Source organism: Vanellus vanellus (genome assembly GCF_965231255.1).
Source record: "Vanellus vanellus genome assembly, chromosome: 15".
In the NCBI taxonomy this organism is placed as follows: Eukaryota; Metazoa; Chordata; class Aves; order Charadriiformes; family Charadriidae; genus Vanellus; species Vanellus vanellus.
Genome location: NC_138920.1, coordinates 16835369 through 16851375, shown reverse-complemented (window position 1 = coordinate 16851375; position 16007 = coordinate 16835369). Strand labels below are relative to the sequence as shown.

Genomic DNA, 16007 nt, shown 5'->3' with positions numbered 1-16007 from the left:
CTTGGCACCGACCCAGTGGCTGTAGTCAGAATCAAAATACGTTATCCAAGATATTCATCATATCTCTTTTTTTAATGAAATTTATTTGTAGCTCATACCAGCTCACTGCCACCCCTTTGCACGACTATCGGTGGTGACAATCAGAACCATGTAATTCATTTTCCTTGTTTCTCTCCTGCTTCCTCGTGGACTTATGTCTGATCTGTATTTTGGATCACTGAAGAGTGAGATGTAACCCATTTCTAATGATTCTCTGATTCTAATTTTGGCATTAAATGAGAACCGTATGAGAAGCTCATTAACTGACAGTCTTTCTAAACAGGAAAGTCGATAGCATCCAAGGACAGAGATACTGTTACAACAGAGTTTCTGATAACAATTCTGATAATAATTCTGATAATAATTTTGCAGTCAGTCCATAGCGCCCATATAGCTTCAATAGACTGTGCACAACCCAAGTGCCTTTGTGGGACTCCTTGAGGCGTGGAAACCCATTAGGTCCCTCAGCAGCAACATCACTACGTACAACATTTTAAGACTAAAAGAGATGAACTGTAGAACACTGCCCTCTTTTTGTGGTGTTGTTCTTTTCACACATATCTTCTGAAAACAGCCCAGTCCTTATTTTCTGTTTGCTCCAGGCTTGGCGTCTTATTTGCCAAAGCTCAGTCAAAACAAACAAACAAACAAACAAACAAAAAAACAGCAAAATCCTAATAAATGTTATGTTCATGTTATAAAACTTTCTGAAACTGGAAAATACTGTCACAGTCTTAAATACAGAGCTACTGTTTACATTTCAGGTGAACTTTAAAGGACGAGGACAATTTTAAAGCACTATTTCAGATACGAAAAAAATTATTTGGGCTTAAAAACTTTTCAACCAGCTACATTCAAGTTTTGACAAACGTCTGTGCTCAAATACCAGATAAAGAATTTCGTAACCTCTAATCCCCATCTTTTGCAACCCGAAGTCTAGAACAAGGACCAGGTTAAACAGACCCTGCTTGGCTATTAACCTTGTTTACAGCATACTTCAAAACATGCTGTTTCCATAAGTGGTGGCCAGCTGAGGTCAGAGCATGGCAAACCTTCTGCAGGGTGCATTTGGGTCAGTTCACTATTTTGGTGGGTGTATTTTCCAGTAGGTCCCTTTCCTCGGGCAGAAGTTGCTGCATTGATATTCCTCGTGTGTTCCACCGCAGTGGGGTTTCAGCTTGGGTGTTTTTTCAAAGCCTTGGTAGCCCAGGCTCAGTCTCTGATCCCTCAGGAATAAAACTCATTCAGAAATATATATATATATATCTCAGATGAATCGGTGGTTGCAGCATATCACACTCAAAAGCGCCTGTGTTCTGTTTCATACAGCCCTTCCTATGCACGGCATTGCTAGCACCGGGCGTTAAGAAAACTGTGAAAATGATCCAGCAGGATCCCCGGTCTGGGGTTCCGTTTTCAGTTATTTGTCTGCTGGGGGTTTTTGTTCTGGTTTTGTTTGGGGGCTTTTTAGTGTTCGGAGTTTATATTTCCGAACTTCCCTTTGTAGCCCTGACAACTCGCAGCTGCCTTTCTGCGGTGGTGCGCGGTCGGTAGCCCGGCTCCCGGAGCTGGGGGCTCAGCAAAGCCCTGCCTCTGGCAGCGAAAGGAGGCAGATGAGCAGTTCGGGTTGGTTCACGTATCTTCTGTCCTGGAGGCTACGGGGAGATATCGCCGGGATGCTGGAAGGCTTTCGGTATGACTGGTAGGGTCTTCTGTGTACCTAGCGTGTCCTTTGGAAAGGCTTCCACTTTCACTGTCTGAATAACACACAAAAAAAGGCAGCCGGGGGCAAGAGCCGCTGAACTATTTGGTCTCACACTACTACGAGGCCAAACAGAGTCGACTCCTGAAAGGCTTTCCGGCGTTCTTTGATTTTATAACCTCGATGTGATAAAAAGATCATATTCCCCCTTTCTTTCAGGTAACTTTTAAAGCACTTCCTCATGCTTTCATAGGAAAGCTCAGTTCGCAGTTGCTGGATGCTGTACCCGCCGCCAGAAGCTGTTTTGCTTTCAGAAGCCGCCCCACAAAAGAGAAATGAGCTGCTAAGCTGGAGCAGGCCCCACTTGCACCCACGGGGGAGATTGAACGCCCACCCCGGGAGAAGGTGGAAGACTCGATCGCATGTCTGCTGGTTCTGAATGGGTTAAAATGTGGAAATTGTAACACATTAAAACACTACCTTAAAAAGCAGTAGTTTAAGGGGGGGAAAGATGAGTATAAGGTGGGAGAACCCACAGGTTACAGGCCTCAGGTGCTGAGAGGGAAAGTGTTTAAAAAGGTTTAATTGCTGTTTGTTAATCAGGCTGGCAGGTGAAAGCTATTGAAAGTCGATTGTCAATATAGGTGCAGTGCCAAACAACAATCCTGAGGTTAGCTTTAGGTTTAGCTTAGAGGTTGGGCCTCTGCACCTTTATTTGAGAAAAAACATCGACATGTGTTCGGCTGATTGCTGAAGCTCTGTGGAACAGCTCTTTGAGGCGGGTGGTGTGGGTGCAAACCGCCGGTGAGTCAGAGCAAACACCAGAAGTGCTCATCAGAACGACTCCCAAATAAATATTTTCCTTCTTTCCGAGTCACGCGTGTTCAGCGCTGCTGGCAGAAATCCGCCGCCGTGGGGGGCGGTTCTCACGAGAAGCCATCCTCGCCCTGCCCTGCACGCTCTGGCTGGGTACGGCGTGCCCGGGAGCGCAGCGTGAGCCGGGGATGGCCCTTGGCGCCGGCCGCTTCCCCCTTTGAGAACGGCAGAGGAAGATCTTGCCCGGGCGTTCGCTCAGTGTCCGCCGGCGCTCCCACCCTCCGGCTCTCCGGGCAGTGCCACCAGGCTGGAACGCGGCGGCCTGAGCAGCCGGGCAGCACTGCGGCCCGGGATTTAACGGCGGGGAGAGGTGGGAGCGTGCCCCTAAGCGCAGTTTGGAGAGCGGTGGGTGGTGGGACCACGGCTTTTCCCGAGGCAGAGGCATTTATCAATCTCTGGATGAGCAGCAGGATCGGTCAGATGGTAACGGGGATTCACGGGGCCTGAACCGCATGTCAGAGGCTGGGATGTTTCACATCAACGCCTTCGTTAAGGATGAAAGCCAGCTTAATTAACACACCTCTGTTTCCCCGAGAGTAAGCTGTGTGTTGCTGGATAGAGTTAGGCGGAGGCACTGGCCCTGCTGGAGAGCTCTGCAGTCGCAGGTGGCCCATCAAACCAACCGTGCCCAGGTGCTCGGGGTGGGGGCGGGAAGAGAAGCCAATATAACCCCAGGCAAAGGGAGAAAATAACCCCGTCTGTCCGCTTCCCTGCTCGTGGCTGTGCAGCACTGAGTAAGTAGCTCAGTTGTTTTAAAAATGGGGTCACAGAATGGTGAGGGTCGGCAGGGCCCTCTGGAGCCCCCCCAGTGCCACCCCCCGCCAGAGCAGGGGCACCTCCAGCAGTGGCACAGGACACCTCCAGGCGGGTTTGGAATGGCTCCAGAGGGGGAGACTCCCCCCCTCTCTGGGCAGCTGTGCCAGTGCTCTGCCGCCCGCACGGGAGAGAAGTCCCTCCTCGGGTGGAGATGGGACTGCCCATGGTCACGTTTGTGCCCGTTCCCTCTTGTCCTGTCACTGGGCACCGCTGAAGACGGACTGTTCCCACCCCCCGGCACCCGCCCTTTGGGGATTTATCAGCATTGATAAGATCCCCCCTCAGCCTTCTCTTCTCCAGACCAAAAAGCCCCACGTCCCTCAGCCTTTCCTCATAAGAAAGGTGCTCCAGTGCCCTCATCATCTCCGTAGCCCTCTGCTGGACCCTCTCCAGCAGTTCCCTGTCCTTCTTGACCCGGGGAGCCCCGAACTGGACACAGTGCTCCAGATATGGCCTCACTGGGGCAGAGCAGAGGGGGAGGATGACCTCCCTCAACCTGTGACAAGGGTGTCCCCTCCTTTGTAACAGCCCTGTCCTAGCAGGAGTGTGAAACACCTCGGGTAGTAGCCAGACCGGCCCAGAGAAACTGAGATGGAGCAAAACTGTATCTCTTTAGCTCAGGCAGCAGCAGCTCGTGCATGAGGATTCACGGGCCCAGGGTTTCATGTCTGCCGAGGGTGCTGCATACGTGCCGTGATGCTGCGCTGTATGTAAGAAATGAAAAGGTCACGTTCTATCAAAGGCTCTGTGCGGCACTGGCCCCGGAGGAAACTCACTCACCACCACCGCCAGCTCCGGGGGAACCGCGAAAGGTGTGGGGTGCTCCGGTTGTTCGGCGTGAGCTGCCTTCTTCACCGAGATCCCTGAGCAGGGTTTTCATCTGGAAATCTGTGTTCATATTTAACAGTGGCGGGAGAGGGAGTATTAAGGGATAAATGCTTTCAAAGGTCTGCCTGTGAGCTTTGTTCAAATGATGGCTAAATAGAGCTTTTGGGAAAAAGTATTTCGGCTGGAGTCCAGTGGATGTTTGGGGGGAGTTTGTTTATTTGTTTTCAAATTGGCTTTCCTGGCTCTGGTATTTATTACTATTGTGTTCACCGGCAACTATCTTGCACCAGAAAAAGCAAACATCAACTCTTCAGTAGCACGTAAAGAAATGATTTAGAAAAAAAAAAACAACAGAGGAACATCCCATATTCTTCTCATCGGCATTAGAACAGTAAGAGGAGATGGAAAAACACAAATTATAAAGAAGTTGTGAGGATAGCCATGGAAGGAATTAGGGTTTAGATTTTCTGGCTCCTTCACCGATAGATTCCTACTCGGTACATCCTACAGCAACGTCCTGGTAGCCTTATTTGCTTTACCAGACGTGATGCTAAAATTAGCTAGTCATACATTTCTCAGGAAGTGGTAATTAATTGGACAATATTTGTACAGAGCTTTGAAAATGTAGGTCCTAATTTTGCAAACCCTTTGTCCATGATGCATATTAATTTAATCACATAATTACTGCATTTCTGGACTTTGGCATACAGAGTTACCCAGCCCGTGTGTGCTCTATAACAATTGCACGTGTAAACCAGGAATAGCCGTATTCCTGAAAATACTGTGCGTGCACATTTGAAAATTGGGATCGCAGATAGCGCTTCATTGCTAGGATTTCATTTGGAAATACTTTGTTCTTTTAGACTGTCTCTGAATACAATTTAGTTTTCTCTAGAACCTCTTGGCAGCGCCGTGCTCAGCTTGGTCAGGGGTTTGCGACAGCGTCTGCCGCGCCAGGCTGTATCTTGGCGGGGAGAGCCCCTTGCAATAACCGTAATGTTGTGTGGGGCGCCTATTCCTTCGCGCGCGCCAACGGAATGGGCCAGTTCGGTGACACTGGTCGGTGTTAAGTCTTAAACCATTTTCACACAAACACATTGTGTATTTGAACGGAAAGGGGTTTTATTCTTTTTCTTCCTAAAAAGTTTTTTGTGCACAGAGAGTGCTGAGACTTCTGCTTTAGCTCAATTTGTCATAATTTCTACCTAGACCAAAAGGATTTTGTCCCTAATTTAATACAGTCTTTGGAACGTTTTTGCTCCCCAGAGCCTGTATTAGATTGCTCCAGCATCTCACTCCTTTAGCGGTGAAGGACCTCCTAATTTCCAGCCTAAATTTATTCATGGCCAGTTTATACCCATTTGTTCTTGTGTCAACATTGTCCTTTAGTTTAAATTGCTCCTTTGCCTTCTTAGTGTTTATAGTCCTGATGTATTTATAGACAGCAATCATATCTGCTATCAGCCTTCATTTTGCCAGACTAAACAAGGCAAGCTCTTCTGGGCTCTTCTGGGCTCTTCTGCGGTGATGGGCTCTTCACTGCCGGCACCTGGTCGGATCCGGGTGGCTCGACAGCGCGTACGAGGGACCTGGGTTGTGCTCAGCATCCCAATGAGCCCTCAGCGCTTGGCACCAGGAATTAATACCGCCATATCTGCAGCGCTAATACTGCGCACGATGAGTTTGCCCACGGCGTCTGTCTTGCTCAGTGGCAGGGAGCTGGTGGGCTGTGGTGCCGGTCCTCCTTGCTCGTGTCCAATGAACCAGCTTCCAAAAAAGTTTTGTTGTTGGTGCCTTGCTGCATTATCTTGTATTTTGTGCTGTTAAATCGCTCCTTGTTTCTGTTATTTAATTCTTAGGTTACCCTTCTTTCAAGTGTTACTGCTTTCTGTACAAGGCACTGCTAGGTTTTAGACAAGCCCTTGATCCCATTAACTAGCTTAGCCAATTTCTTCAACTAATTCCTGTCTTCTGGAATTTAGCTGATGTGTATTTCTTTGTGGCGCTGTATCAGATGATTGACAGAAGAGCAGACAGATTAGATCTGCCACAGTTCCTTTAATTATTCTTTCCTTCATAATTTTTTCCTTCCAAAGCCCATCTTGGTTTTTAGGTCAGACTAAAAGCTCTGCATTTATCAAGACGAGGGTTTTTTTCCATGGCTTAAGTAGAAGCAGCACATTTACTTTCCTCTAGCGTGAAGATTTGTTAGATTTATTAAAAATACTGGCTACTGGACCTCCCAGGGATTTCACTGGGGCTGGGTTTTTAGTCTAGACCCCCTCGGGGCAGAGGCTCATTTCTTTAGTTCCACAGCATCACCATCAGAGCAAACACACAGTAACAGTTTCATTTCTCTGGGTTAGGACCATTTTGTGTTACCTCTATACTGTAGTTTCTGCCCTGTGCTATTTAAAATGTCATTTTTGTAAAGAATTAGTATATGAGAATTACTCTGTATGATGAAAATCAAGAAAATGTCTCTCGTGCTTGGGGGCATGGAGCTGGCTTTTTTTGTTTAATAGCCGTAACAATAATAATAATATTAGGACAACAAACTAAGATGCCCCTGGAGATGTTGTGACAAATTGGAAGGACATGTTGAAATTAAAATTGATTGAATAGTTCAATAAAATGAGCTTAATGCACAAAAGCAAAAAGGCTAGCTGCAGAAAAACAAAAAGTCAGTACTTTGTTATCTGCTGGGGCCAATCTTACTGAATTAGTTTGATTGAATTAGTTATAAACTAAAACTGGGTACTTGAAAGCACCACCCTTGTATGCTCACACTGGAGCCTTGCGGATGGAACTGGAGGTGGATGGTAACCCAGTGCCTAAAGCTTTGACGAATCTCAGACTACTTCCATTTACATGGTTTTGCATTTTGTATGACTTTACGTGCCAGCCAAGGCCGTTCTCCGTGTCAGAGGGGACTTTTGCTCTAAACTCAATAGTTATGTCCTCAGCTGATGGAAATCAGTGCAACTTTGGTGCTGGCTCCGAAGTTTCCCGCAGCAGCTCGTCTCTCACAGCTGCCTCTGGTGTCCTGGGATCAGCGCCCGTCTCCAGCGGGTCTGTTCCTGTGACGATCCTACCGGGTCACTCCATCCGTTGGAGCTCTGCCGCAGTTCCGTGCCTTTGCTCACTGGGCGTGGGGCTCTCTGCGCTTTCCGGCACATGTGTAGCACTCCGCTGCCTTCCTTCCCCTCCTCCCAGCCTTGCGCACCAGCTCTTTGCGGCTGATACATTTGTACATTACTAAATTCTGGGCATTTTCATTTTTGACTTTGTATTATCTGATTGATACAATCTTTCTTTTGCATTTCTTTAATTTAGTGTTCTGAATTTGTGTGGGGTTTTTTTATTAACGCTGTGCTATGATGCTCTGAAAGGCACTTTGTTAAATAAAAAAAACTTTATTGTAAATGTGAGATTAATAAAACAGGGTCTGCGATTACACACACACAGGCGTATGTCATCAGAGTATGAATAATTTAATAAGCGGTAAAACTGTGAAGTTAACAAAACTTTTAAGTGAAACTTGCTATTCCCTTACCCCCTCTTGTATGAGAGGATTCACTTTTCCAGGGGAAGCTTTAGTGGAGCAGTGCATAAAGCAAGGCAGAGGGGAGCTGCAGGCTGGGTCCCGCCGGGAATAAGCGCGGTGCGGACTGAGCGTGACCGTACCCACGGTCTGTAGTTCCTTCTTGGAGTTCAGATGAGAGTTTGCAGCAGGGTGTCGGGAGTTTCAGAATTGCTGCGAACAGAGACGCGGGGCGGCCATGGCGGTGCCCGCGCTGGAGGCAGGCTGCCGTGTTTGCTGCGGGGCGCACCCAGGAGCAACCAGATTCTGCAAATATGGGATAATGGAAAACAGCCTCACCTGATGGAAAGGAAGGAACCTTTATTTTTCCTGCAGTCGCTGCCAAAGTGCTGAAGCTTTTACAGCAAAGTGCGACAGCTGTGCCATCAAATCAGCAGCGCTGTGAATTCAGAGTCATAGAAGGGTTTGGGTTGGAAGGGACCTTGAAGACCATCCAGTCCCACCCCTGCCCTGGGCAGGGCCACCTCCCCCAGCCCAGGTTGCTCCCAGCCCCGTCCAACCCGGCCCTGAACACCTCCAGGGATGGGGCAGCCACAGCTTCTTGGGGCACCCTGCGCCAGGGGCTCACCGCCCTCACAGGGAAACATTTCTTCCCAATATCTCATCTAAATCTCCCCTCTTCCAGTTTGAAGCCATTCCCCTCCTCCTGTCACTCCATGCCCTTGCAAAAAGTCCCTCCCCAGCTCTCCTGGAGCCCCTTTAGGCACTGGAAGGGGCTCTGAGGTCTCCCCAGAGCCTTCTCTTCTCCAGGCTGAACCCCACCACCTCTCCCAGCCTCTCCTCCCAGCAGAGGGGCTCCAGCCCTCCCAGCATCTCCGGGGCCTCCTCTGGCCCCACTCCAACAGGCCCATGTCTGTCCTACATTGGGGGCTCCAGAGCTGGAGGCAGTACTCAGGTGGGGTCTCCCAGAGCGCAGCAGAGGGGCAGAGCCTTCTCTTCTCCAGGCTGAACCCCCCCACCTGTCCCAGTCTCTCCTCCCAGCAGAGGGGCTCCAGCCCTCGGATCCGCATGTCCGTCTCGCTGCGGTGAGGAGCAGTAGCAGTGGCTTTGCAGTTACATGTGTTCTTGAAACAGAGTCTCTCTTGTGGGCCCCCAACCGGCTTTTCTAATTTACGTGGAATCTGATTGCCACTGTTTTTTTTTTAAATATCTTCTCCCCCCTTCTATGATTTAAACTTAATTTGGCTCACAAGCATTTGGCCTGTTAGGGAATACTTCTGTCGGCCTCCCAGGTTGTCTATGAAAGAGAATAGAGAAGGAAAAGCTAAATATGAAATAGAAATGATATTCACTAATAAGGACATTTCAGCCTTACAATTACCCAGTGCTTTACAGACGCAGTAATGAACAGCAACTTTTTTTGTGTGAGGATAAACAAGGGCTAACAATAGTTTCTCCCTCATGCTTTATTATACAAGGTGGCAAGAGATAATGAAAGTGCATTTCCATAATATATTCCAGTTTCAAGGTGCTGATGGATCACTGGGTGTGATGTCTTGTCATTTTAGCAGGTTAATATCTGTCAATTAAAAGACCTGGAATCAAGATAGAGCTAGAACTCGCATCTCTCTTATTCTAGCAACTCAGAAGAATTAAAGAATTAAGCCAGTTATAGCACTTTGAGAATGTTTATGTAGGAGTAGAGAGACCTAATTGACCTAATTCTTGCCCTTTGAAATTTCAAAGGACATTTGACATTTTACACGCGCTTGTAACGTTGGCACGTGAACGGAGCAGCTCTCGAGTGTCTGAGCTGTGTCCCGCGAGCAGCAGCGGTGCCCTTGGCTCGGCACAAAGCTTTTCCCGCAGAACACAGTGCCCCTCCTTGGGTTTCGCCCCCTCCGGGCTCTCCGATGTGCTGTCGGAGCCGCTGGTCCTTGTGTCCCAGCTCGCGTCTGTAATTATGCTTTAAACCTCAAGGAATAGGGGGTGGTGTTCAGCTTTGCCCCGAGTCCCACCGATTTGGGCCGCATCCCTCCCTGGTTCTCGGCACGTCCCTTTGCCCGGCTCTCAGGAGAGGAGCTCTCTTTTCGTCGCTGCCTGCCCGGTGCTCCGTGTGCCCTGAGCGCGACACGTGGAGGCGTCAATGGTAAATTCTGCAGATCCGAATGAAAACTTATTGCTGAGGCCAGTCTGAAAGATCAGGGGCTTCTCTCAGTGCGGGCGGATATTCCTAAGTAAGGAGACATCCCAGGGAGAAATGCACACATCCGAGATCAGACGTCCTCTCCTATTTTATTCGGGTTTATTGTCTGGTTGCACTGACGTACAGCGGCTTCTAGAAGAACTTCTAATGCGTCATTTTTATGGCTTGCTCTGTAAGGCTTTTTCTTTGAGAACCGGGTTGTTTGGGGTGTTCAGGAGTTTAAATCAGTTCCACTGAACTTCTGTTTATTGCCTTTTATAATTTTTTTTTTTCATACTGGATTTAAATTCTCTTTATGTACCAAGATTGTGTTAAGGATTGAAACATGGAGAGTATTTTAAGTATTGAAATGCTTTGAGGGCATCGGACTGTGTGAGCAGAACGAGCTGGAGGGTGGCCAGGCAACGTTGCTGTCAATTTGGGGGGTATAATGTTCCTAGTGATGTTTTCAATGAAAACACATTAGCAAAATTTTTACTAGTTTTCAGAAGAGAGAAACTAATGTTGCCGAAAATGCTTAAAAATGAACACAAGTGTGTTTCAACCAAGAATTTTGCCCATAAGATTTTTATTTTCCCATAAAACAGGTGATATCCACCAATCTATGCAAAAATCCCTTCAAAAACATGATAGAGAATTTTATCTGTCTTTTTTACTAATATTTTGAGTCCCATTAACTTCTTAGTCTGCCTAAAGATTGCACTTGTATACGGAAAATAACCACAAGCATTTTACCGGATGCATTTTTGTTGCTCATCTTTTCTTTTCTTTTTTTTTTTTTCTTCCAGAAAGTTCAGCAGTACATAGTCATTGTTCAAGCCACAGATATGGAAGGAAACCTTAACTATGGTCTCTCAAACACGGCAACAGCGATCATTACGGTGACAGATGTGAATGACAACCCACCCGAATTCACTACCAGCACTGTGAGTATCGATACATCAGCACAGTGGTGCACGGACACACAGCGTGGTTGTAATTCATGGGTCTTTCTAGCCGTCGTCTCTCTTAGCTGGTTTGGCAGATAGGAAGAACTTGATAGATAACCTTGGAACAAAGACTTTTGGGGGGAAAAAAGGAGGAGAAAAGGAAAAAGGAAGAGAAGACGATTCATGGTCATAGCAAAACTATTTGGTGACCAATTTCGCTGAGGTACTAAAGGAGCCGAAATAATGTGGCAAACAGACTATGTCTGATTGCACCAAAGAGGATACGGTTGTTTCACAGCAATTGGCTGTAGACATATCAGAGTTGTTATTGCTTATGAGTGAAATCCTGAGCAGTAAGAGATATTTCGGATTTAGCAGTTCAGATATGATTTCAAGGAAGCAGTAAATACTCTAAGTGGTATCAGGTATCTGGTAAAATTTGTATTTCACTGATAGCTCTAGCAGATGTATTTGTGTGTGCCAGCAGTAGACACGTAGACATTCTCCAGTACATCTGGTTTTAATCAGCTAAAGATGTTTCTTATATTAGTACATATTTCTCTATTCTGTTCTCACGTGCTCCGAGTTGCTGTTACTGGGGGTCAAGGGGAAAAATAAAGAGATTGTAAGTGACAAATTTCTAGTGCTGTTAAGGTGAAAATGAAGAGACGGGAGGTGAAATGACGTGGTCTGGTTCTTTCCAGCCTTCATAATCCATAGACGTAGAGCATCCCAAATATGCCTGGTAATTTTAGAAACCAGAGAGCGGTACAGAGGTCTGCATGCTGATAAACGAGATATCATTGTGTATCCGCTGCCTATTGTCGTGTGAGGGTCAATAAAGAGCAGTAAATGATGTATCTTAAACTGATACCAAATCTTTAAAAATACAGAAAGTCACACTGCATTTTGCTCAAGACACTGAACATCCTTTGAGGAATATTTATATTATTCTGAATTTTCATTCCATCTTAGAAGATAGGCAAATATTTAGTCACATCGTACCAAACTTTCCCCTCAGTTATACCCTTAAAAACTACAAACATGCAGCAGAACTCGAGGAAGTCATGCAGAGCCCAGTTTATGCCAGCGTGGACCCCGATGGGCTCCATGCCCGCTGTGGGGTCTGGGTCCTTCCCTCCCGTCGCCGCCGGGAGCCGGGCTGGTGGGTGGGACGTGCTCAGCTCCCGAGCAGCGCCAGCCGTGTCTGATGAAGTGACGTGGACCTGGATTCTCAGAAGAGGGCAGGCACTAAATGCCTCCTGAACTGGAGAAAAATGAGCACCCAACAGGATTCCAGATCTGGGCCTGCACTGCTGCTCTGCGAGGACGGGGCGGCTTTCCCAGCGGCACATGTGCTTCATGTCTCTGGAGTGAACGCACCGAGCTCGGTGTTGTAAAGTTCCCATTAAACAGCTCCTTAAGTGTGATACGTACAGTTGCAAAGAGCCGTAAAAGCCTGACACAAGTCTTGGGCTGGGTTGTCCTTTCTCCTGCCAGCATGGGGTTGTTCTCTGGAAAGTTCTCCAGCGGCGGGTCCCGCAGAGTTGTGTGTCTCCCAGGCCATGGCACTTCTCCCCACAGCACTACATGTGCCCCAGCTCGCCAGTGCCCGGGGGGGGGACCTTATTCTGCCAGGTAAATACTTCTTTAACCTACATTTGAGTGAAAAAGGAATGACATCTAGTGGCCGTGTCATTTAAGCGCAGGTTGTTCCAGATGACCCGGGTTGCCTGGTCCTCGTCTCCGCATGTTGGGAGTTGGGAGGTTTGGTTTGGGGCAGCGGGATGAGCCCTGGCAGCGGCAGTCGCACACCCCCCTCAGTGCCTTCTGCGGGGAACAGCATCCCTCCAGAGGTGGTATATTTTAATGTCTTTCCAAAACACTTTCCAAAGCTGAATCTGATGGAAGGCGAGATAATGGAAATTTGCTTTCAGGTGAATTTTCTGAGTATTTAATGTCTCGGTGTGTGTTAGACCTAGAAGGAATAAAAGCCATCAAGAGAATTACCCACAGGATTGTGTTAAATGGATTAGAAAATGCTCCTCTTCCTCTAAGCAGGGTTGATGCGTACCATTATTTCTCTAATTTCAATCGCTGAAGAAAGAGTTTTGCAAGGGCCAAAGGGCTTTGCGCAGTAGCACATGGGACTTTGTAAAGATTTGAAAACCAAGGGTGTTTTACAACAATATTTTCTGATTCTATGGAAACAAATCTTTGATATACTTCTAGGTATAGCCAGGATGGATCTTGCAAGAGTATGAAAGTATAATATGTTATTACCCTGACTGGCAGAGAGAACAGCATCAGGCTGCTCAGTCTCTTTAAACCTGAGCCGAGTCTCCTTCTTGTCCGCAAATAGTCTGATCTGCATTTTAACACCTCTAAAAAATAGCAAAAATCTCTTTCCAGGAAATCTACAGCTCCTCAGAGGGTAAGAAAGCCCGTGGTCTCTTTTAAGACTGGGGACTGCTTGGACAGATACAGTCTATTTTTATTTAAAATACTTCTGTATTGAGGTGCTGTTGTAAAAACAAAATAGGCTGATTAAGTGAAATTGTGGTTTGCTCTTGGAGAGCTGCCAGCCGAAAGGAACTCAAGCAACCGTATTCAGCGTAGACACATACAAAGGCCCACCCTATAGCGCTCCTAAATTACCTGTCATCCAGCCAGGGTGGTTTTAGGCTTAATCGTTTCTGGATAAGACTGTAGCTCAGGAGGGCACTGCACCACGCTGGTGTATTCAGCAGCAGGAATTAATGTTACTGTATAAAACTGAACGACGGGACGGGAGAGAAGGAAACAACCGCTGCGATGGTCAAGAAAGTCGTCTCACGGCCGTGGTGGGACACGCCGTGCGGGGGGTGAAGGGCTGCGTGCACCAAGCACGTGAAGGTTCAGCCACAGGCGTACAAGAGCCAAAATCACACGTCCAGAGGAGGGGCTGAGCTGCCGAGGCAGCGTGGTCAGCGGACAGCCAGGATATCGGGTGGGCTGAGACCAAAACGTAGCGCTAGATGAGAAGTGGAAACAGAGCAATAGAAATCACACGGAAGATCCTTAAATGCACAAATGGAAGATACCCTGATAAAACTCCGGAATGACTGCTTGCTGGCGTGGGAGTGGATCAGTGTGGTGTCCGTACCCTTTGGGGCATCCCCTGAGAGGCCGGGGAAGATCTCGTGAGACAGCGGGGGAAGAAGTAGCCCCACCTTCTCATACAAAGGATTCTGAAATTGTAGGGAGGGGAAAAATCGCAGTCTGTAGACGAAACAATTTTAAACTAAAGTCTGATGTTAACTCTAAGTCCAGTCTCCATCAGCAAGAGTCATGGCTAGTCCTGACAGTGACGACCAGGACTACCTGCATCAGACGGCGAGGCGCTGGGGCACAGCGAGGGCGGGTGACCTCCTCTAATCCTTTCCGGCTCTGCTTTTTGTGATGGTGAAAGTTTTCTTGATCTCCAGTGCTGTCTGGCCGTGCTGGGAAGCATCAGAGAGCAGCTAACAGCGAGGAAACGTCTCATGAGAGACTGCCGCGGAGTGGGAAGCAATCAGATCTGCACCAGAAGAGTGGAGCATCCTGTGAAACGCCATAAACATCGCAAGCAGCTATTTGGGGCAATTTTAATGATTTAGTGCAGGACCGTGAGCCAGGGAAAGCTCTTCTGGCTAGTGAAGGGACTTCAGCCCGCTCTTTGTGTTGTGTTCTTCATGTGACATTGTTGTTTGCAAAAATAAATGGAGAGAGGCAGTTCTTCCCTCTGCCAAAGAGCGGAGGTAGGAATTTGGGATGAGCAGAGGTAAGGCTGTCTGCACAGCGTGCCCGACCAGCCCGCGCCCGCGGGCTCTGGGTCAGATGCCTTAAAAATCCCGCATGCCCAAGTTTTTCACGGTCCTTAGGGAGTGCTTAGCGGCGCTACTTCATTTTCGTAGCATTTTGGTGGGCTTTGCATCTGCCAAGTCATCAGCTGGTGTAAAATCGTGATTTTTTTTTTTTAACTGGACTGTGTTACAAAGGGTTTGTAGTAAGTTTTACTGGGAAACTGGCTCCGTAACTGTTACAAGATAAAGGTACTGGTATGAGTGTGCCCTCCATTATCCGGAGTTCCTGTTACTCATAACAGGGTCACATCCTCTCACATGTCTTAATTATGTGGAAATTCCTCAGCCTCCCTTCAAATATTTCTCTCTTGTGTGCAGGCGAGTTGCGTTTTTTCCCGTATTAATATAGATCCGTAGCTGCCCCTCTGTCCAGATGCTCACCTCAGATAGAGGGGAGGTGCTCCGAAATTAGTGTTGGTATTTCAGAGATTAAAAGTCAGCTGAGACAGAACAATGCTGGATAGTCTCAGGTGAGATTTTGTGCAAGGCGGAGGCATTTTTTTTTTGCTTGCAGAAGGAATGCCTTTAATTCCAGTGAAATCTTTAACTCCTATCAAGCAGGATGCCCTTTCCAGTTTGACCTGTGATACCGCTAATAGCCATCCAAGGGTTTCCACTTTATCTAAGGAAATGCATAATCAGAGGGGAGGAGAAGTTAAAGAAATCCATGCCTACACTCGACTCATACAAAGTCTATTTTTATCATATTCAATCAGGAACAATCAGGCGCAGAGAGGAGACGCAGATGAATTTGCATGATCAGACTTCTGTGTCTCAAATGTTAATTAAAAGTTATTTTAAATTTGCCTACTGTGCAGAACTTGTTTTTATAGTAGCCCGTGTAAGGGAAATACTATTTCACAGGGCTAAAGTGCTCATGATTAGTTGAGCTTGTAGATTCTTGGGAAAACCTGCCTGGCAATCAACCTCTTCTTTAGAAAAAAAAAAAAAAAAAAAAGAAAGGAGAAAAAGAAACTGGGCTATTCAAGTTCTTTAAGCTCCAGAGCCTTAGGAGGTCTTATTTAAAGCTACTTTAAAATTTACCCTTTGGCACTGCTTTGAGAATCTCTTCTTCCGAGGCTGAATCCAGTGGGAATGTGTTTTAAAGAGGCAGCTCCAGGACGGCTTCCCCGTCCCCGCCGCGCTGCCTCGCTGGTGCATCTCTGCCCTGACTCCCGTTAGG

General features: G+C 47.3%; 1 protein-coding gene across 2 annotated transcripts in view; it reads left to right on the top strand.

The window, feature by feature from the left end:
* Nucleotides 1-16007, top strand: part of CDH4 (cadherin 4) — a gene marked incomplete at its 5' end in the record, with an annotated part of 460835 nt that overhangs the window by 405916 nt on the left and 38912 nt on the right. For both annotated transcript variants that reach the window (XM_082491007.1, XM_082491008.1), the window contains one exon: nucleotides 10800-10937. In XM_082491007.1, the coding sequence (XP_082347133.1) occupies nucleotides 10800-10937 (138 nt within the window). The remainder of the gene's footprint in view (nucleotides 1-10799; nucleotides 10938-16007) is intronic.